Here is a 22432-nt window from a genome sequence, read left to right as displayed (position 1 = left end):
CCGACGTTCTGGGAACCGGCACTGGGGTTGGCTGCGCGAGGGGAAGGCTGTCCTTGACCGTGGCTTTCCTGGGCCGGGGTCCTCGCTCCTGCTCTGTCGTGTTTATGCAACAGTAAAGGGGGTGCCCCCCCAGGTGTTGTTGTTTTGAGGCTTAATTTGGGAGCGTGAGAGCGAGAGGGGAGAGGGTCAGAGGGAGAAGCAGACTCCGGGCGGAACCGGGAGCCCGACGCGGGGCTCCGTCCCAGGACTCGGACCACGACCTGAGCCCAAGGCAGTCGCTTAACCCAGTGAGCCGCGCAGGCGCCCCGACCAGGTGTCTTACGTGCAGAGCGGGCGCGCGAGGGCGCCCCTTAAGCCGGGAACTTAGTGTCGCCGTGCCCCGCTGGCTCCCAGCACCGAACTGACACCCAGACTTGTCAGAGACTCGGACGCGGAAGTCCCGTAGCCCGCTCAAGCGGTCCCCGCCTTGGGGACTCACCCGCCACACGGCGCCTGCGCGCGTCGCCACCAGCCTCCCTTGCTCGCAGGCCCCGCCGCCGCGGAGAGTCAAAGATCCTGGGAGAAGCCATGGCCGCTGTAGGCGCTGCTAGCAGGCGGTCGGCCTCTGTGGGAGCGACGTTACCGGAGGAGCAGGAGGCGGCTGTGGGCGGGGCTGGCGGGGAGGCTTGGGGCACCGTGGGCGGGGCGTCATGGGAGGAAGAGCGGAGGCTATGGGCGGGGCTGGCGGGGCGGTCAGGGTTGGGGGAGGGAAGCGGTGGCTGTGGGCGGGGCGTCTGTGGCGGCCGGACGCTGTGGGCTGGGCGTCCTGGGAGGAGCTGGAGGCAGCTGTGGGCTGGGCTAGCGGGGTGTCCTAGGATGAACCGGAGGCAGCTACGGGCGGGGCCTGTCTTCCGGCGCCACAGGCGGGGCGTCCTGGGCGGAAAAGGTAGTGGCGGGGGGCGGGGGGCGGGGAGGAGGGCGGAAGAGGAAGTGGCTGTGGGCGGGGCCTTCGGACATCGTAGGCGGGGCGTCCTGGGCGGAAGCGGAGGTGGTTGTGGCGGGTCGTCCTGGGCGGAAGAGGTGGTGCCTATAGGCGGTGCTATCGGAGCGTCCGGGGAGGAACAGGAGTAGTCTGTGGGCGGAGCCTTCGGACTCCGTGGGCGGACGCCCTAGTCGGAAGAGGTGGGGGATGTGGGTGGGACTGGCGGGGGTAGTTAGGCGCCGTGGGCGGGGCGTCCTGGGCGGAAGAGGAGGTGGCTCTGGGCGGGCCGTCCTGGGTGGAAGAGGAGGTGACTGGGGGCGGGGCGGGCGGAATCGTCGGGCGCCATAGGCGGGGCGTCCTGGGCGGCAGAGGAGGAAGCTGGGGGCGGGGCGGGCGGTACCGTCGGGCGCCGTGGGCGGGGCGTCCTGGGCGGAAGAGGAGGTGGCTGGGGGGTGGTGCCGTCGGGCTCCGTGGGCGTGGAGTCCTGGGCGGAAGAGGCGGCGGCTGGGGGCGGTGCGGGCGGAGCCGTCGGACGCAGTGGGCCGCACCCTGGACTTCGGTGCCCCGCCGTTGTAGGGGTTGACGGCCGGCGAGCGTGGCGGGTGTCGGAGGCGCTCGGGTTCCCGACCGGTCCGGTCTCAGCCGTCCTCGCCGCGCGCACCGAGCGCCATGGCCCAGCCGCCGCCCGACGTTAGCGAGGACGAGTGTCTCCCTGAGTACCGCCATCACTTCTGCCCCGACCTGCTGCAGTGAGGGCGGGGGTGGGGGTCACGGGGTGGGGATCCCGGGGCGGGGGCCGGGGCGGCCTCTGCGGAGGTGGTGCGGGCGCCGCGGGGCGTGGGGACGCCGGTGGTCTGCGCCGCTTCGCTCTGTCGGCCGCGTCCGTGTCTGGGTTGGGGGCTCCGGGCGGCGGTCCTGGGCGGTGGGCTCAGGGGCCGTGGCGGGCGCTCGTCTGTTTCCGGAGCCGCGCTCTGCGGAGGACTTGATGACTTGCCCGTCCCGGGCAGGTTCCGTGCCCCGCGCGGCTTGAACTCGGGCCCGGGACGCGGTCTCGGCTCCGCCGCGAGCCCTCAGGCGCCCGGTAGCTCGTGGCTCTGAGCGGAGCTTCTCGCAGTGAGACCGTTTTCCGCGGAGCCCCAGAAGCCGGGGGCTGCGGGCTCGAGCAAGGAGCGTCGAGCCGCCTTGCAGCCCCCCCCCCCCCGCGTCCCTGGCCATCAGCTCTGCCTTTGGGAGCGCGCAGTGGACGGTCAAGAGCTTCCTCCCGCCCCGGGTCTGCGGGGATCGCTCGCGCTCGCGCGCTCTCTCTCTTAGAATTTCGCGATTTTTATTCTGACTGTTCCTTTTTTTTTTTTTTTTCTTTAATCTTAAATTTTAAATTTTTTAAAATTTTAAGTAATTTATCTTTTCTTTTTTTTTTTTTTAAGATTTTATTTATTTATTTGACAGAGAGAAATCACAAGTAAGCAGAGAGGCAGGCAGAGGAGGAAGCAGGCTCCCCACGGAGCAGAGAGCCCTATGCGGGGCTCGATCCCAGGACCCTGGGATCAGGGCCTGAGCTGAAGGCAGAGGCTTTAACCCACTGAGCCACCCAGGCGCCCCAGTAATTTATCTTTTCAAATTTAAATTCAGTTAGTGAGCATAGAGTGTATTCCTGGTTTCCGAGGTAGGGATCAGCGATCAGTCGGTCTCATAAAACTCCCAGTGCTCGCGGAGTCATCTGCCTTTTCTGTCCACCATCGGGGTGCCCTCTCCGCCCACCGCCCTCCCCTCCAGCAGCCCTCCCCTTAACTATAGTTAAGAGGCTCTCAGGGTTTGTCTCCCTCTCTGATTTCCTCTTGTTCTATTTTTCCTTCTCTTCCCCATGATCCTGTTTTGTTTCTTAAATTCCACCTGTTAGTGGGATCGTATGGTCATTATCTTTGACGGACTTACTTCACTTACCGTAATACTCTCTACTTCCATCCACGTTGTTGCGAATAGCAAGATTTCTTTCTCTTTTTCTTTTTTTCTTTTTCTTAAATATTTTATTTATTTACTTGACAGAGAGATCACAAGTAGGCAGAAAGGCAGGCAGAGAGAGAGGAGGAAGCAGGCTCCCGGCTGAGCAGAGCCGGATGTGGGGCTCAATCCCAGGACCCTGGGATCATGACCTGAGCAGAAGGCAGAGGGCTAAACCCACTGAGCCACCCAGGCGCCCCAAGATTTCAGTTTTTTATTAAATATACACATGCATTTTATTTTATTTACTTATTTTTAAAGATTTTATTTATTTATTTGACAGAGAGAAATCACAAGTAGACGGAGAGGCAGGCAGAGAGAGAGGGAAGCAGGCTCCCTGCTGAGCAGAGAGCTCATGCGGGACTCGATCCCAGGACCCTGAGATCATGACCTGAGCCGAAGGCAGCGGCTTAACCTACTGAGCCACCCAGGCGCCCTACACATGCATTTTAAAGATTTATTTATTTTAGAGAGTGTGCACACGTGCGTGTGTGCATGCAGGAACAGAGGTGGGGCAGGCAGTAGGAAAAGGAGAGAATCTCGTGCAGACTCCCCACACACAGCCCTAAGATCATGACCTGAGCCAAAATCAAGAGTCAGAAGCTTAACTGACTGAGCCACCCAGGCGCCCCATGTATTTAAAACTAGCACGGAAGTCTTTGTTTTTTATTTTTATTTTTTAGATTATTTATTTATTTACTTGAAGCAGTGCAGAAACAAGGGGAGCAGCTGGCAGAGGGAGAGGGAGAAGCAGGCATTTCGGCATTTCCCAAGGAGCAGGAAGTCTAACTCAGGCCTTGATCCCAGGACCCCAGGATCATGACCTGAGCTGAATGACTTGCTTAATGACTAAGTTGCTTAATGACTAAGCCACCCAAGTGCCCCGGAAATCTTTTTTTTTTTTTAGTGGAATATTATGCCACTTATATATATGGTAATTAATGACATAGGGATTTAATTTTTTGATGGCTGTGTAATTTTCTATTGTGTGTATGTGGACATCTGGGCTCTTCCCATACTTTGGCTATTGTGGACATTGCTGCTATAAAAATTGGGAGGAGGTGCCCCTTCACATCACTACATTTGTATTTTTGGGGTAAATATCCAGGAATGCAATTGCTGGGTTGTAGGATAGCTCTGTTTTTTCACCTTTTGAGGAAGCTCCATGCTGTTTTCCAGAGCGGCTGCACCAGCCTGCATTCCCACCAACAGTGTAGGAGGGTTCCCCTTTCTCCGCATTCTCACCGGCATGTGTCATTTCTTGATTTGCTAATTTTAGCCATTCTGACTGGTGTGAGGTATCATTTTGTGGTGGTTTTGGTTTGTACTTCTCTGATGGCAAGTGATGTGGAGCATTTTTTCATGTCTGTTAAGCATTTGTATGTCTTCTGTAGAGAAATGTCTGTTCGTGTTTTTTGCCTATTTCTTGGTTGAATTATTTGTTCTTAGGGTTAGTTTCTTTCTTTCTTTTTTTAAATTGTCAGCGAGAGACTGCGAGTGCACGAGCATGGTGAGTGGCCAGCAGAGGGAGAAGCAGACTCTGCTGAGCAAGGAGCCTGATACCTGCCAGGCTCAGTTCCAGGACTCTGGAATCATTACCTGAGCAAAGGCAGATGCTTAACCAATGGAACACCTTGGCATCTGCGATAAGTTCTTTATAGATTCTGGATACTAACCCTTTATCTGATAAGACCATTGCAAATATTGGGGTGCCTGGGTGGCTCAGTGGGATAAGCCTCTGCCTTCGGCTCAGGTCATGATCTCAGGGTCCTGGGATTGAGCCCCACATCAGGCTCGCTGCTCAGCAGGGAGCCTGCCTCCCCCCAACAACCGCCTGCCTTTCTGCCTACTTGTGATCTCACTGTCAAATAAATAAATAAAACCTAAAAAAAAAAAAAAAAAAGACGTTTGCAAATATCTCCTTCCGTTTTGTCAGATGTCTTTGGTTTTTTTTTACTTTTCTTTGGTGTCTAAAAGCTTTTGATTTAAAATTTTGATCTTGATGAAGTCCCAGTAGTTCATTTTGGCCCTTGGTTCCCTTGCCTTTGGCGATGTTTCTAGGAAGAAGGTGCTGCGGCTGAGGTCAAAGAGGTATCTGCCTATGTTCTCCTCAAGGAATTGGATGGATTCCTGTCTCACATTGCGGTCTTTCATCCATTTTGAGTCTATTTTTGTGTGTGTGTAAGGAAATGGTCCAGCTTCATTCTTTTGCATGTGGCTTTCCAATTTTCCCAACACCATTTGTTGAAGAGACTGGCTTTTTTCCATTGGACATTCTTTCCTGCTTTGTTGAAGATTAGTTGACCACAGAGTTCAGGGTCCACTTCTGGGCTCTCTGTTCTGTTCCATTGATCTGTGTGTCTGTTTTTGTGCCAGTACCATGCTGTCTTGATGATGACAGCTTTGTAATAGAGCTTGAAGTCTGGAATTGTGATCCCTCCAGCTTTGGTTTTCTTTTTCAACATTCCTCTGATTATTTGAGGTCTTTTCTGGTTCCATATAAATTTTTGGGTTATTTGTTCCATTTCTTTGAAAAAAATTGATGGAATTTTGATAGGGATTGCATTAAATGTGTAGATTGGTTTAGGTAGCATAGACATTTTCACAATATTTGTTCTTCCAGTTCATGAGCGTGGAACGTTTTTCCATTTCTTTGTGTCTTCCTCAATTTCTTTAAGAGTACCTTATAGTTTTCTGAGTACAGACTCTTTGCCTCTTTTATTCCTAGGTATCTTATGGGTTTTGGGTACAATTGTAAATGGGATTGACTCCTTAATTTCTCTTTCCTCTGTCGCATTGTTGCTGTAGACAAATGCAACTGATTTCTGTGCATTGATTTTATATCCTGACACTTTACTGAATTCCTGTACATGTTCTAGCAGATTTGGAGTGGAGTCTTTTGGGTTTTCCACATACAGTATCCTATCATCTGCAGAGAGTGAGAGTTTGACTCTTGCTTTGCTGATTTGGATGCCTTTCATTTCTTTTTGTTGTCTGATTGCTGAGGCTGGGACTTCTACTACTATGTTGAACAGCAGTGGTGATAGTGGACATCCCTGCCGTGTTCCTGACCTTAGAGGAAAAAGCTGTCAGTTTTTCCCCATTGAGAATGATATTCGCTGTGGGTTTTTCATAGATGGCTTTGATGATCTTGAGGTATGTACCCTCCATCCCTACACTGTGAAGAGTTTTGCTGTACTTTGTCAAATGCTTTTTCAGCATCTATTGAGAGTATCATGTGGTTCTTTTTCTTTCTTTTATTAATGTATTGTATCACATTGGTTGATTTGCGGATTTTGAACCAACCTTGTAGCCCTGAAATAAATCCCAGTTGGTCATGGTGAGTCATCCTTTTATTTATTTTTTTACAAAGATTTTTATTTATTTTATTTATATATATTTTTATATATTTATATTATTTATTTATTTATTTGACACAGAGAGAGGAGGAAGCAGTCTCCCCGCCCAGCAGAGAGCCCAATGCGGGGTTCGATCCTAGGACCCTGAGATCATGACTTGAGCTGAAGGCAGAGGCTTAACCCACTGAGCCAGCCAGGCTCCCCTCCTGGGGGGTTTTTGATGACTGCTTCAATTTCCCTGCTGACTGTGGGCTTCTTCAGGTTTCCTTTCTTCTCGGTTCAGTTTTGGTTGTTTCTGTTTCTGGGAATGCATCCATCTCTTCCACGTTGACTAATATGTTGGCGTACAGTTGCTCATAATATGTTCTTGTAATTGTTTGTGTTTCTTCAGTGGTGGGTGTGATTTCTCCTCTTTCATTCATGATTTCATTTATTTGGATCCTTTCTCTTTTCTTGTTGACAAGTCTGGCCAGGGGCTATTCAGTCTTTTAATTCTTTCAAAGAACTGGTTCTTTGGTTTCCCAAAGAACTGGTTTCATTGATTTGTTCTACTGTTCTTTTGGTTCCTATTTCATTGATTTCTGTTCTGATCTTTATTATTACTCTTGTCTCGCTGGCTTTAGGCTTTATTTGCTGTTCTTTTTTCTAGCTCCTTTAGGTGTAGGGTTAGGTAGTGTATTTGCGATCTTTCTTGTTTCTTGAGAAAGGCTTGTATCACTATATATTTTCTTTTTTTTTTTTTAAAGATTTTATTTATTTATTTGACAGAGAGATCACAAATAGGCAGAGAGACAGACAGAGAGAGAGATGAGGAGAAGCAGGCTCCCTGCTGAGCAGAGAGCCCCATGCGGGACTCGATCCCAGGCCCCTGGGATCATGACCTGAGCCGAAGGTAGAGGCTTAACCCACTGAGCCACCCAGGCGCCCTATATATTTTCTTCTTGGGACTGCCTTTGCTGTATCCCAAAGGTTTTGAACAGTTGTGTTTTCATTTTCATTTGTTTCCATGAATTTTTCAGTTTTTTTTAAATTTCCTGGTTGACCCATTCGTTCTTCAGTAGGATGCACTTTAGCCTCCATGGATTTGAGTTCTTTCCAAATTTCCTCTTGTGATTGAGTTCTAGCTTCAGAGCATTGTGGTCTGAAAATATGCAGGAAATGATCCCATCTTTTGGTACCAGTTGAGACCTGATTTGTGACCCTGGACATGATCTAATCTGGAGAATGTTCCATGTGCACTAGAGAAGAAAGTGTATTTTGCTGTTTGGGATGGAATGCTCTGAATATATCTGTGATGTCCATCTGGTCCAAATGTGTGATTTAAAGCCCTTGCTTCCTGGTTGATCTTCTGATGAGATGATCTGTTCATTACAGAGGAGGTGTTAAAGTCCCCTACTATTATTGTATTGCTATCAATATGTTTCTTTAATTTTGTTATTAATTGGTTTATATCATTAGCTGCTCCCATGTTAGGGGCATAAATATTTACAACTGTTAGATTTTCTTGTTGGACGGACCCTTTAAGCATGATACAGTGTCCTTCCTCATCTATCATTATAGTTTTTGGCTTAAAATCTAATTTATCTTATAGGAGGATTGGTACCCCAGCTTTCTTTTGAGGTCCATTAGCATGGTAAATTGTTTCCTGCCCCCTCGCTTTCAATCTTTGGGTCTGAGATGAGTGTCTTATAGACAGCATATGGACAGGTCTTGCGGGTTTTTCTCTTTTTTTTTCTTTATTCAGTCTGATATCCCCTTTTGATTGGAACGTTTAGTCCATTTACATTCAGAGTGATTATTGAAAGATATGACTTCAGTGCCATTGTATTACTTGTACAGTTGCTGTTCCTGTAGATTATCTCTGTTCCTTTCTGGTCTTTGTTACTTTTGAGCTCTCCCTTTGCTCAAAGGATCCTCTTTAATATTTCTTGTAGGGCTGGTTTGGTGATTATAAATTCTTTTAGTTTCTGTTTGTCCAGGAAAGTTTTGATCACAACTTCTATTCTGAATGACAGCCTAGCTGGATAAAGTATTCTTGGCTGCATATTTTTCTTATTTAGCCCTGAATAGGTCATGCCCGTCCTTTCTGGCCTGCCAGGTCTCTGTGGAAAGGTGTGCTGCCAATCTAATGTTTCTGCCCTTGTAGGTTTCTCTCTCTTGTCCTGAGCTGCTTTCCACAGATATCAACTTACTTTTATTGATTTTGAGGGGGTGCTTCTCTGCCTCCTGGACTTGAATGTTGGTTTCCTTTGCAAGATTGGCACATTGGGAGCTATAGTTTGCTCCAATATACCTTCTATAACTCTCTCTCTCTTTCTTCTTCATTTGGGATCCCAGTTATTCCAATATTGTTTTGCTTTATGGTATCACTTACCTCTCAGATTCTCCCTTTGTGGTTCAGTGGCTGTTTATCTCTTTTTCTCAGTTCCCGTATTCTCCATCATTTTGTCTTCTGCATCACTGATTCTCTCCTCTGCCTCATTTTTCCTAGCAGTTAGAGCCTCCATTTTTGGTTGCATCTCATTAATAGCCTTTTTGATTCTGACTTGTTTATATTAGAGTTCTTTCATTTCTCCAGAAAGGGATTCTGTAGTATCTTTGCTTGTTTCAAGCCCAGCTAGTATCTTTACAGTTGCTATTCTGAATGCTCATTCTGGCGTCTTACTGATGCCCACGCTGATTAGGTCCTGGCAGTCAGCACTGCCTCTTGTTCTCTTTTTTGAGGTGAGTTTTTCTGTCTTGTTTTTCTGTCCAGAGAATAGATGAAGGAGAAAACAAAATGCTAAAATGCCAAGAATGAACTCAGAGAAATATACATTAAATAAATCAAGAGACCCAAAATCAAAAAAAGAGAGAGAAAGAGGTGTAGAGAGCCAAGCAAAACACTGGACCCTGTGTGTATTTTGGTCCATTTATTAGAAAAGTAGGGATCTATCTCTTTATTTTTTTTTAAAGATTTTATTTATTTATTTGACAGACAGAGATCACAGGTGGGCAGAGAGGCAGGCAGAGAGAGAGGGGGAAGCAGGCTCCCTGCTGAGCAGAGAGCCCGAAGTGGGGCTCGATCCCAGGACCCTGAGATCATGACCTCAGCCGAAGGCAGAGGCTTAACCCACTGAGCCACCCAAGCCCCCCGGGATCTATCTCTTTAAAGTGCCTCCTGTTTTCTTAGGAACAAAGTGGCCTTCATCACAGGTGGTGGCTCTGGGATCGGGTTCCGGATTGCTGAGATTTTTATGCGGTGAGCTCTCCTCTGTGTCCTCTGTGTTCTCCTACTCCCCGAAACTCACTCCACCTTGCATGGGCTCTGCTGGACCCTGGGCAAGGTGCTCCTGGGTGGCAGGAGCTGCTCCAGGCAACAGGCTATCAGGGAGCATCTGAATGGGGTCACATGCTTTCCCGGAGGAGGCAGGACTCTGGGGTCTCCTCCTAGAGATTAGTTGAGCCTCAGCACCCCCACTTGTACAAAGAGGAAGGGTTCAATAGGTTGAGGTAACTCTACTACTGCCAGGCTCCCTGGGGTTTTGCCAAGCCAGGGTTGGGGTGAGCCAAGTTGACCCCAGCAGTGTGCAGAGCACAGTGTCTCTTGAGACATGAGATTTGTGAGCTTATGTCCATGTCAACCGCTTGTGACCCCCACCCAGGAAAGGGCCAGAGTTAGATTGGGTTGGGGGAAAGAGAAAGCCTGTTGATATCCTAGGGATCCCTTCCCAGTTTTTCTCCAGGCCCCCACTTTCCATACCAGAGGGGTAGGTCTCACTGGATGAGATGTGGGGACTCGTCCATCGCAGGTGGGTTCATTGTCCAGGCTGCTGGCTTTGTGCATGTTGCTTCTCTGAGTCGAGTGTGGCCATCTGTGCTGAGGGTCATTTCTCGGCTTAGGTGGGATCTCCTTAGCAGGTGGTAGCTGCTGGCCTTCCTGTGAGACTGAGTCTGTCAGGCGGTGAGGCAGGGAGGGTGCTCTGGCCTTGGAGTGGGCCCTCCCTGTCCTCCAGTCTGACCTCAGGGAGAGGCCAGGGGAACCCTGCAGGCCCCATGCAGTCGCCTGGTTTGTGCATCTGAGGCTCCCGGCTGCTGCAGTGCTGCGCAGGTGCTGCTGGGCATAGGGCCCACAGCTCTGCGGGGCTGGGCTACCCCATGCCAGGGAGACCCAGATGGCGGACCCCAGGGTGGGCACCACTCAGCTTTGCTCAAGCCCCTGTGCTGTCTGCAGGCCATGCCTTTGGCCCTGGGCTGGTGCTTCAGCCTGAGATCCCTGGGGGAAAGGAGCTCCGCCTAGAGCAGTGGGCGCGAGGCCACCTGGGTGTGTCCCTGCACCTTGGTGCCCTCACGCCTGTCCTCCTGCACCATGTCCCCCCTCACGCCTGCCCTCTGGCTTTGCAGGCATGGTTGCCACACGGTCATAGCCAGCAGAAGCCTTCCAAGAGTGTTGAAGGTGAGGGGTCTCTCCTGTGTCCACCACATCCATGGGTGGCTCTGGGAGGTCCTGAGGCCCAGAAGATGGTGACACCAAAACCCGCTCCCCCAACAAACAGGCAGCTTCTGTGCAAGTGCCTCCCAAGAATACCCCAGATTCTTATAACGTCTCCTTGTTGGAAGGAGGCTCTGTGGTTGGGTGGGTGGTTCTGTGGCTCTGAGAGGGCTCTCAGCCCATAAAGGTTTTGAGGGTGGTTTGCCTATCATGTCCACCTGGGAGGAGACTCTCGCCGCTGCTGCAGCTGGTCTCTGGGCAGGATCCAGATGCCACCTGGAGCTGCCGTTGACCCATGAGCAGGGACCAGTGGCCTGGAGGTAATAGGGAAGGAGAATCCCAGGGACAGGGGAAGAGAGTGGCCCCACAGAGTGGCCACTTGCTAGCTATGCCTTCCCAAAGTGGGGTCCAGCAGCACACCCTGGCTTTCCAGCATCATCTGGCCACATCAGGCTCAGAAGTCACTGGGCTGCTGCCCACCTCTCTTCCTGTCTGGCTTCTAGGCTGCCAGAAAGCTGGCTGCTGCCACCGGCCAGCGGTGCCTCCCTTTATCTCTGGACGTTCGGGCTCTCCCTGCCATCACAGCTGCTGTGGACCAGGCACTGAGGGAGTTCGGGAAGATCGACATTCTTGTCAACTGTGAGTGGCTGCTGGGTGACACCCAGGGGCTCCTCATGGGTGAGCAGTACCAGACCTCCATGCTCAGGGGCCTCAGAACTCCTGTTCCAGGTCCCAGGCACAGTCTGGGTCTGCGCGGTCATGGCCCAAGTGGAGATCCTAGGAGTCAGAGCACTCTCATGGCCCAAAATTCTCCCTTTAAAAAGAAAAAAGAAGAAATGGACAATTTGTTTGGTCAAGTTTTAGATTTATAGGGAACTAGAGCAGCCGGTACCTAGAATTCCACGTGTCCGCACACACAGCGCCCCCTGGTGTGGACAGCTCGCGTCCACTAGAGTTGATGTCCCAGTGAGCTCGGTGCTGCCAACCACCAAGGTTCATTCTTTGCTGAGATTCCCTTTTTTTTTTTTTTAAATATTTTATTTATTTATTTGACAGAGAGGTCACAAGCAGGCAGAGAGGCAGGCAGAGAGAGGGGGAAGCAGGCTCCCTGCTGAGCAGAAAGCCCGATGTGGGGCTCGATCCCAGGACCCTGGGACCATGATCTGAGCCGAAGGCAGTGGTTTAACCCACTGAGCCACTCAGGTGCCCTGAAATTCCCTTTTAAAAACATGGGGTGTGTTGGTTTCCTGCTGCTAACAAGGCACCACGAGCTGAATAGCTTAGAATAGGAGAAACATGTTCTCTCATTCTCATGAGGGCACAAATCCAAAACCAAGGTGTTGGAGGGTCCCGGGCAGGGTCTGTCCCGGCCCTTTCTCTCAGCTTCTGGTGTTGCTGGCAGTCCTCGGCGCCCCTTGGCTTGGGACCTCTCTGTGTGGCCTCCCCCATGCGTCTCTGTGTCTTTTCTGCTTTTCTTAGGAGGACACCAGGCCTTGGATTTAGGCCCCTGACCCTCGGTGGCCTCTCTTGACTCGATTGCATCTGCAAAGATCCTATTCCCAAATAAGGTCACATTCACACACACCAGGGATTCGAATTTTAGCACGTGTGTAAAAACTATTGTTGTTGTTGTTGTTGTTATTTAAAGATTTTATTTATTGACGAGAGAGAGGGAGCGTGCTCATGTGCAGGAAGAGGAGCTAAGGGGCAGGGAGAAGCCGACTTTCCACTCCTATCACCAGTATTATTATTATTATTATTATTATTATTATCATTATTTTTAGACGCAGGGAGGAGAGAGAGTCTTAAGGAGGCTCCATGCTCCGTGCATAGCCCGACCTGGGGCTCAGTCTCACAACTGAGCTGAAATCGAGTCAGATGCTTAATTGACTGGGTACCCCGGGCACCCCCTCAGCATGTGTTTCTGAGGGACATAATTCAGCCCATGATACCCATCCTGCCCCATCCTTCAAGAGGTTACCAAAGTGCTCAGGCCCCTTCCCTGTCCAGCCTGGACCACCCTGAGGGCCCATGTGTCCTAACTGCCCGGGGCCCGGACGCCAACCGCTATCTTCTTGCACCCTGCAGGTGCAGCTGGAAACTTCCTGTGCCCCGCCAGTGCGTTGTCCTTCAACGCCTTCAAGACCGTGATGGACATCGACACCTTGGGCACCTTCAACGCATCTCGTGTGCTTTATGAGAAGTTCTTCAGGGTGAGTGTTCCTTCTGCCTGGGAGCCGTATCCTCTGGCCATCCACTCACTGCACGCCCCCTTGTGTTACAGGACCATGGAGGGGTGATCGTGAACATCACTGCGACACTGGGGATCCGGGGGCAGGTGCTTCAAGTGCATGCCGGCTCGGCCAAGGCAGCTGTGGGTACGGGCACCCCCTCTGCTCTGCTTGCCTGGGCTCCCTTGGGTCCCTCCCCTGCCTGTCCCTGGAAGCCAGTAGTGTCCTAGTGAAGCTAGGCCCAGCAGTGGGCAGTGGAGTGGGGTGGTCCTGAGCCCCAGCTCACAGCTGAGCCATCACAAAAAGTGGAACAGCCCTGTGTCTCCTCTCATGCCTGCCTGTCTTCTCTGCAGATGCAATGACACGGCACTTGGCTGTGGAGTGGGGTCCCCAGAACATCCGTGTCAACAGCCTCGCCCCTGGCCCCATCAGTGGCACAGAGGGCTTCCGGCGGCTGGGTAAGCCCCTTGGGGAGCCCCATGCCCCACAGTTCCTCCATGGGACCCTCTCCCACCCGGCTGGGACAGGCCCAAGTGAAGGACCACTTCCTCATGGCTCCCAGGGCCAGCAAAGAGGTGGTCTTCAAGCCAAGTCTTGGCTGTTCTTGGGGAGCACGCCTGCGAGAGACTAGTGGTTGGGCAGATGTGGGCAGCTGCTCCTTGGAGATAGAGGCCGTAGAGCCTCTGGCCTCGGGCCAGACACAAAGGGGGGCCCCCATTAGGGCTTCCAGGACCTTGACAGAGTGTGCGTCAGAGCTGTGTGCTGGCCCTGCGGCTGTGGCCAGACCTTGCCTTCCTGCTCTGTCAGGGTAGGGCTAACAGTGCCCTCAGTGCTCCTGGGTGTGCTTTAGGGAGAGCTGGGCAGAGGAGAGGGGAGGGCTTGGGGCCTAGGGTTCACGGGGCTGAGTCTCCTTCTGCCCTTCCAGTCGGTTCCCAGGCCAGTGTCAGCACAAAGACTCTGGCCATCCCCCTGCAAAGGCTGGGCAACAAGACCGAAGTCGCCCACGGTGCGCTGTTCCTGGCCAGCCCTTTGGCATCCTACGTGACGGGCGCCGTGCTGGTGGTTGACGGCGGGGCGTGGCTGACATTCCCCAACGACCTCAAGTTGCTGGCAGATTTCGCGTCCTTCTCTGCTAAGCTCTAGGTGATGTGCTGCCCTCACCTTCTGGAGGTCACTCTGTCCCTGGGCCCTGTCCTGAAACTCCCATCCAACGGGCTGATGTTCACTGTTTTGGGCCCTGATGTGTCTCCCCTGAATCCCTTGGTATATTTTTAGTACTTTTGGGGGCACTTTTGGGTTTTGGCTACCCCAACAGACAAAACTGTATGTAGGGCAGGGCTGGGGAGGAGCCTTCTTGAACAGTTGAGTGGTGCTGGGAGGGGCCCAGTCCATGGAGCTGTACCCCAGACTTCAGGTCTCCCTGCAAATCAGGACAGGCATGGCTTGCCTGCTGGGGATGGGAACCCCTCTCTTTGGGAGCTCCACTTGTGACCCCCTGTGGAGGCCTGAGGGCCTGCTGGGCTGTGAGGAAGGGGGGTTGCCATTGCTCTCTACCTTCCACTTCTCTCCCCCTAACCCCGTGTCGGGGCCAGCCTGTGAGGCCTGCAGACCCTACTTCTCTGAGCAGCGGGTTCCTTGGAAGAAGGCTGAGGACGTGGTTGGGTCTCTGAGCTCCTCTGTCCCCCAAGCCTCTTGGGTTCCCAGTGTGGGCTGGTGGCAGAAGCACTGTAGGGCCGTGGCCAGCTCCTGTCCTGTCTCTGGGGTGGATGTGGTGGAGGGACACCCAGAGGCTCACAGCATATGGTCACACCACGAAGTCGTGGTTGGAGCAGTTTTCCTGGAGGCGCGTTTGTTGGAGGACACAGGTGATGCTGAGAAGCCCGTCTTCGGAAGCCTCCTGTGGTTTGGTTGCCGGCAGACAGGTTCTCAGGGCCCATGGCATGTGGGTGGCCAGGCAGCCGGAGGGTGTGGGCCCCAGGCTGGCCCCTAGTCACTGGGAACACTCATCTTGGGGAGCTCTGGGAGACCGCAGAAGGGATGACGGTGTCTGTCCCCCACATCCCCCCACCGCCACCCAGGGGTACACGGGGCCTGGCTGCCACCGCCCTCTCTGGGCACTGAGGGGGACCCGCAGCATTCTTCCTACTCTCGACTGGCCCCTCGGGTGCTGTCCAGGGCAAGTGTAGAAGGCGGAAGCTGGTGCCCCTCGGTCTGCCTCTGTGACCTTGGCATCATTTCTGACAGGCCCTGGATGCCTGAAGCAAAGGAAGTGTTCTGAAGGGAAGCTGGTCCACTGTCTCCCGAGGACTTCTGGGAGGGCTCCTGCCGTGCTCCTTGAAGGGCTGCCTCCCACCGCCACACTGGACAGTCTCAGCAGCATTTCAGCCGGACACTGGCCCGTCCTCTGGGAACTCGGCTGTGTCCACATTCCCTCCCCACAGCCCCGTCTCCCGTACTCAATTGGGAGTGATCAGGCAGTGAGGCCCCTGCTCGCCGGCCTGCACCCTGTGGATGTCTGTCAGGGGCACTGGGATGTTCTGGAACTCCCTGGGGAGCTGGCCTGTGGTTGGTGGCTGTCCCCCCAACTGCCCTGCCTCGCCTCAGCCTGGGAGGCCTTTGTTGTCTTCCTTCCTGTGTCCCCTGGGGGTCCTGTGGTGGCCCTACTGCCTGTCTGCAGAAAGCAGGGTGTTTCAGGCCCCCCGTCTTCCCTTCCTTGCTCTTCCGCTTGGGGGTCTTACTCCACAAGGGGAAGCCAGACCAGGGAGGCTAGAGAAGCGTGTTTGATCCCTCCTGCCCCAAGCCTGGCATCCTGAATCTCCTCGCCAAGGTGTTGGACTACCATGGGATCCCCTGGCTGGGGGCCACCCATCCCTCTCAGCCGTTGGTGACATGGACTGGGTTTTCCCCCCATCTGCCCTGGAGTCTGTCCTTTGCTGGGATATCCCAGGGGGTTGAGTCCTGTGCCATTCAGGGCCTCACTTTCTAGGCCCTCCAGCTGGCCATTGTCACCAGCAGCCTCTCATTGGCCCAGAGGGGTCAGAAAATTCTAGCTCTCATTTGTTCCTTTGATGATCACTCTTTGGCATTCAGGCCAGGACCTAAGGGAACCCCTTGGACCCTAGGATTTGTTTTCTGTGCTGTTTGTTAGAAGCTCTGAGGTGCCCTTGTACGGGAGGCGCTCCCAGATGTGGTCTGGCCCGGCACGCAGTGCCCTCCCTGTCTGTACCACCAGTTTGCATTGTGCCATTAAATGCATGTCCCTAGGGGCATGCAGTGGGCTAAAGCCCCTGCCTTCTGCTCAGGTCATGGTCCCAGGGTCCTGGGATGGAGCCCTGAGTTGGGCTCTGTGCTCAGCAGGGAGCCTGCTTCCCCCTCTCTCTGCCTGCCTCTCTGCCTACTTGTGATCTCTCTCTCTGTCAAATAAATAAATAAAATCTTAAAAAAAAATGCATGTCCCTAAAACACACTCTTTTTACTGTGAGACAATTCACTGGAGTTTGGGAAAGTTTGTAGCTTTAAAGGAATCACCAGTGTGACCTAGTCATTTCGAGATGGGGATGCTTCCTTCCCGTCTTTTTTCTGTGAGTTTAGAAACCTCTTCCCACCTAGTCCTTGAAGCCCCCATCCCCCGGCCAGTCTGGGACAAGGGGAGGCTGTCTGCTTCCCCGGGGGGCGGGGTGTGCTCCAACCAGCCTGGTCCCCAGGGAGGCTACATGGGCCCATGAGGTCCTGGTCTGCCCCCGGGCAGTTGCCGTTAGAGGACGAGCCTGAGCCCTGTGCCCCTGACGCCATGCTCATGTGTCCCCTGTCCCAGGCCCTTCATTCTTTGAAGAGACCCTCCCTGCCTTCAAGATGCAGGGGGAAGGATGGCAGCTGAGAGGCCACCTGGCAGAGGGGTCCCCTGCGCTTGGTACTTAAACGTGGTTCACGGGTTGCCTGGGAGGCTCAGTCACTCGGCGTCCAACTCTTGATCTCAGGGTCCTGAGTTCAAGTCCCACATGGAGCTCCGTGCTAGGCATGGAGCCCACTAAAAATACTACTAGTGAAATAAAGGTGTTTCTCATCATGGAGACCGAATGGGCATCGAGCCCAGCAGCAAGGCAGACAAATGGGTCCTTCCCAAGCTCCTGCATGGAAAACCAAAGCAGAGAGAGTGGCAACTGGGGAGGTTGGCCAGTGAGAGAGAGAGGCTGTTGTCAGAGCTGCCGGGTTGGGCTGCTGCCTTTCCCTGAGGAAGGCCCTGGGGGTGGCCAGGGGCACGGTGGTGGACATGCCGTGCTGCCTGTGAAGCTTGGGTCTCTCAGAGTTGAGGTAAAAACCTGGTCCCACGAGGGGTCTGGTTAAGCAAGACCACCTTCTGGGACCCCACAGTGGCTTTGTTCCAGGAGGACCGAGGCTGGAAAGCAGATTTTGATGACCGTCTCAGTCAGCTTCTCCAGAGAAACAGAACCAGCAGGAGATGGATGGGTAGATACGAAGAGGCTTGTTATAAGGATTGGCTCCTATGACTGTGGAGTCCAAGAAGTCCCACCATCTCCATCTGCAAGCTGCAGATGCAGGAAAGCCACTGGTGGCCGATTGTCTGAGAAACAGGTGCTCCGGCAAGAAAAATGGACATCCCAGCTCAAGCAGGGCAGGGGAGGTGGGCATCTCCCTTCCTCTGCCTTTGCATTCCCCTGGGGCCATCAGCCGATCGCATTGGCAGTGCCACCCGCATTGCTGATGGCCGTTTTCAGGCTACCAGATCAAATGCCAGTCTCTTCAGAAGTGCCCAGAAACAATGGTTTGCCTGTGATGCTCCGCTGGCTGTGGCTCTGTCCCTTGGGTCTAGGGCAGCTGCTGGGGCTCCTTGCTCACAGACACCAGCAGAGGCACCCCCGGGCCAGATGGTGAGGCTGGCAAGGGGACCGGCGGGGATACTGGCGTCCCAGCAGGGCACTCTGGCTCCGTAGCAGCTGGCGGAGAAGTAGCTGCTTCTCCCCTTTCACACAGGCCATCTCTAAATCCCCGGAGGGACAGCCGGCTTCTCTGAAAGGAAGGCTGATTGTCAGAGTTTTCTGAAACCTGAGCTGCAGAAGCCGATCAACAGGCCTTCCAACCCTGAGCTTCCCCTTCAGCAGGTGAGCCCCGGAAAACCCCAGCCGAGGCAGAGGGCTGCGCACTACCAGGAGGCCACGGCCCTCCAGCCTCTCCTGCATCTCACCAGTGTCTGGGAGCAGATGCACAGTTTGAACCGCACAGCAGGCCTCAGCGCTGATTGGATAAACGAGCACCTCCCATCTTGTCCGCCCTCTGGTGTCGTGAACCACATGGGTCGCTGCTGAGACGTCAGTATGGTACCCTGGGCAGCTGGGTGTGTTTGCCTTGGTCTGTCTGTCAGCCAAGGAACCCTTAAAATTGTCTGAAATAAGGATGGCTAGTTTGGGGGAGTTTCTCTCTGCTCACTTCTCCTGTTTCATGGTAGTTTGGTAACATTCGACCGTGGCTGGCCTGTGTTAGCTTTGTGTCACCTTGAAAAGGCACAAGCACTAATGCTGGTCTCCCCCTGCCAGACTTGTGCCACGCACTGCTGTCCCGGTGTCCATCTCTGGCCACTCTGGTCGTTCACCTTGTCCGCTCCCCCAACAGAGGGTCTTTCCTGCCCTGTGCGCGGTGGCATCCTCCAGGGCTAGGCCACCCCAACGGCACAGGAAAGGTGGAAGAGGCTGAGGGAGACCTCGTCTCTCAGACACTCCCCAGCTGCCAAGGGTGCACCATGCCCCTGCTTTGACCTAGCATCCGGCTGCGGACTGAGCCCTGAGCACCGCTGATTCTGACTTCCAATCTTCTCTCCACCTTGACATCCATACAGGGGGATCTCTGAGTAAATCAGGAAGAGCGAGAAGATGAATTGCGGAGAATCCACAAAATCTGAGGCTCAGCAGGGCGCCTGGGTGGCTCAGTGGGTTAAGCCTCTGCCTTCAGCTCAGGTCATGATCTCAGGGTCCTGGGATTGAGCCCTGCATCGGGCTCTCTGCTCAGCGGGGAGCCTGCTTCCTCCTCTCTCTCTCTCTGCCTCTCTGACTACTTGTGATCTCTGTCAAATAAATAAATAAAATCTTAAAAAAAAAAAATCAGGCTCAGCAGATGTTCCTCCGTCTTATCTTCATGTTGTTTTGTCCTTACCCTATGGGTGAGAGCCAGCTTGCCGCCCAGCAGTCAGGGTCCATGCTATGCTGCGTGTCCAGGGGAGGGTCCTGCCCGTTCCTGGCTCTGCACGGAGACTCAGTCTTGCTGCAGCTAGACATGGTGTCCTTCTGAGACGACTCCCGTTACAGCTGTGGGCTCAGAGAGGGGCTACTTCTAGAGCGTGTGTGTTAGCAGACCGTCCCATGTGGACCTGGACTCACCCAGCAAACTCACCAATGTCTGATGTGCAGCCCGCCATGCTCTAACGTGTGCGCACACCCGTACTCCTTTCCTGTGACCAGGGGTCTTAGGGCCCCTCTCTGGTGACGCCCAAGGGTCAGTTGGAAGATGGCAGAGGCTGCGTGCTCTGATGCCCTGTCTACGTCCCCCCTTACATCTCAGGACTGGGGCTCTGTCCAACTCAGCCCTTCTGTCCTGGGGACCGTAGGAGAGACTGAACCTTTCTCCAGAATTCCCTCTTTCCGGCTCATTCTAACTTGGTGCTTCGGCGACACAGACCCACACCGGCAGGGAACTGGTGCATTTCCTATTTCTCTGTGGACTTTGGCATGGCTCTCTGTGTGTAGACCCATAGAACCTTGCCAAAGGGTTGAGGAGTCCGTAACTCTTTTTTCATGTATTTTGATTAAATCTTGTATTTTTTAATTCTTCAGGGGACAAATGTAATCGGTGTGGATTTCATGAACTGAACTCGCAGAGGCTAACTTTACTGTCAAGTTTTGGAGTCTGAGGAGCAGGTCCTCACATCCATATTTCAGAGCATCTCATGGAGACAGTACCTGACAGCATTTTTTTTTTAAGATTTTATTTATTTATTTGACAGAGAGAGATCACAAACAGGCAGAGAGGCAGGCAGAGAGAGAGAGGAGGAAGCAGGCTCCCTGCTGAGCAGAGAGCCCGATGCGGGGCTCAATCCCAGGACCCTGGGATCATGACCCGAGCCGAAGGCAGCGGCTTAACCCACTGAGCCACCCAGGTGCCCCAGCATTTTTTTTTTAAGATTTTATTTATTTATCAGAGAGAGGGGGGGGGAGAGAGCGAGCACAGGCAGACAGAATGGCAGGCAGAGGCAGAGGGAGAAGCAGGCTCCCCACCGAGCAAGGGGCCTGATGTGGGACTCGATCCCAGGCAGCTGCTTAACCAACTGAGCCACCCAGGCGTCCCAGTATTTTTTTTTTAAGATTTTATTTATTCGACAGAGATCACAAGTAGGCAGAGAGGCAGGCAGAGAGAGAGGAGGAAGGAGGCTCCCCGCTGAGCAGAGAGCCCGATGCAGGGCTCAATCCCAGGACCCTGAGATCATGACCTGAGCCGAAGGCAGAGGCTTAACCCACTGAGCCACCCAGGCGCCCCTCTTTTTTTTTTTTTTAATTTAATTTATTTATTTGAGAGATTGAGCACAAGTGAGGCAAGGGGCAGAGGGAGAGGGACAAGCAGACCCCCCACTGAGCACACAGCCCAGCATTCGGGGCTTGATCCCAGAACCCTGAGATCATGACCCGAGCGGAAACCAGGAGTCAGAGACTCAACTAGTTGAGCCATCCAGGCGCCCCAGCAGGTGTCTGATGAAGGCTGAGAAATGTCCGTTGGAAATACACAGAATTAGGAAAGGAGCACCGGGTGTCACATAAGACTGATCACTGACCTCTACCTCTGAAACCAATAATACATTGTATGCTAATTAATTGAATTTAAATAAAACAACAAAAATTATACAGAATTAACTTTTCTGCCACCACACAATAATTTGGACAATTTTTACACAGTGGGAGAAGGATGATGGGAACTTCAGAAAGTATGACCTGAGGCCAAAAACACAAGTTCTGAATCCTGTACAAACCTCTCCCTGCTGGCTCCTCATGCCCAGTTCCCTGGCCACAGTCTTGGCCTTGGGGGAAAGGGGGTGGGTGCAGATTGTGGGCTACAGCATGCTCTGGGCAGTGGGCTCCGGGCAAGTCCTGTCTTCATGGGAAGATGGGAGCAGGTGCCCGCAACTTCAGAGGGAAATTTTTTTGGAGATTTTATTTATTTATTTGTAAGAGAGAAAGGAGCAAGAGTGAGCACAGGCAGACAGAGTGGCAGGCAGAGGCAGAGGGAGAAGCAGGCTCCCTGCCAAGCAGGGAGCCCAATGTGGGACTCGATCCCAGGATGCTGGGATCATGACCTGAGTGGAAGGCAGCTGCTTAAGCAACTGAGCCACCCAGGCGTCCCAGAGGGAAATGTTTAAGTAAGAAAATCACCCAAACCCAGGCTGAGTCAGGAGGAGTTACATTGTGCTTTACAAACTGATGTTCTATTTTTACTCTAAGAAATGTACTTTACTAAATTTGAAGGTGACAAAAAAAATCTTTCCCCACCGAATAAAATATCAGTAAACACAGTGTGGCTCTGTGCTCTCAACTACAGGATGCTACTGGGGAGAGTGTGATCTACACTGAAAATTGGCTTCCTTCTGAGTATACTTACAGAACACAAAATGTTAATCTGGTTTTCAAAATTGTAATCTAAAAGTCTTTGTCCCAGGGTGCCTGGGTGGCCCAGTCCTTTGAGCATTCAGCTCTCAATTTCGGCCCAGGTCATGATCTCTGGGTCCTGGGACTGAACCCAGTGGCTGTTCTGTGCTCAGCAGGGAGTCAGCTTGTCCCTCCCCTCACTCCTGTTTGCTCCCTCTCAAGTAAACAAGTAAACATTTGGCTTGAAGCTGTTGTTTATAGCTTGATTGATGTGTAGCTGACAGGCGCTAAACTGCACATACGTAAAGTGTATAATTTGAGGCGATCTGACCTTGGTCTGGAGCCATGAAAACACCACCACAATCGCCCATCGCCTGCAGAAGTTCCCTCCCACGCTTTGTTAATTGCCTCTCATCTCCACCTGCCCCCTTGTCCCCAAGTGGCCCGGCCAGGGTGACAGCTCAGGGCCTGGGAGGGCACGGAAGAGACCAGCCAGAAGGAGACTGACCAGACTGGGTGGCTGTGGGAGAAGAGGCTGCATGAGGAGGAAGGGAACCAACACTTACCTGAGAGGTGGGGACAGGAGGAAGGGGCACCAGGCCCTCTGCTGGGTCTGGGATCCCTTTTTCTGGGGCACCAACTTAGGCTGTTTGGTGTTCTCGCTCCTTCCTCACCCTGGCCCCATCAGAGATCTGTGGCAGGTGCCTTCTTCGCCTGGAATAGAGCTCGGCCTCTCTCCTGTGTCCATCTCTAGGCCACCTTCACAGTCT

The 22432-nt window shown here is 53.0% G+C and overlaps 1 protein-coding gene and 1 long non-coding RNA gene across 4 annotated transcripts; one reads left to right on the top strand and one right to left on the bottom strand.

Moving 5' to 3' along the window:
• Window positions 1-128: 128 nt before the first annotated feature.
• DECR2 (2,4-dienoyl-CoA reductase 2) lies at window positions 129-16467 on the top strand. Of its 3 annotated transcripts, none has more exons than XM_082713738.1 (9): window positions 129-576; window positions 9491-9559; window positions 10702-10753; window positions 11293-11428; window positions 12878-13002; window positions 13074-13167; window positions 13374-13478; window positions 13946-14163; window positions 15265-16467. In XM_082713738.1, exons 2-8 carry the CDS (start codon window positions 9555-9557, stop codon window positions 14161-14163), a joined length of 735 nt encoding a protein of 244 aa, XP_082569864.1. In that variant the 5' UTR covers window positions 129-576; window positions 9491-9554; the 3' UTR covers window positions 15265-16467. The 3 variants fall into 3 exon arrangements, with proteins under 3 accessions (XP_082569864.1, XP_082569862.1, XP_082569863.1); XM_082713736.1 differs by lacking the exon at window positions 129-576 and adding an exon at window positions 1431-1710; XM_082713737.1 differs by lacking the exons at window positions 129-576; window positions 9491-9559 and adding an exon at window positions 1431-1710.
• Window positions 2782-9483, bottom strand: LOC309854509. The gene is made up of 2 exons (XR_014306267.1): window positions 7236-9483; window positions 2782-7026 (listed from the first exon to the last, which is right to left on the bottom strand). It is a non-coding gene; the product is annotated as an uncharacterized lncRNA (long non-coding RNA).
• Window positions 16468-22432: the final 5965 nt, after the last annotated feature.

This window comes from Mustela nivalis (assembly GCF_964662115.1).
Source record: "Mustela nivalis genome assembly, chromosome: 19".
Classification (NCBI taxonomy): domain Eukaryota; kingdom Metazoa; phylum Chordata; class Mammalia; order Carnivora; family Mustelidae; genus Mustela; species Mustela nivalis.
This window is presented reverse-complemented; position numbering and strand designations above follow the sequence as displayed.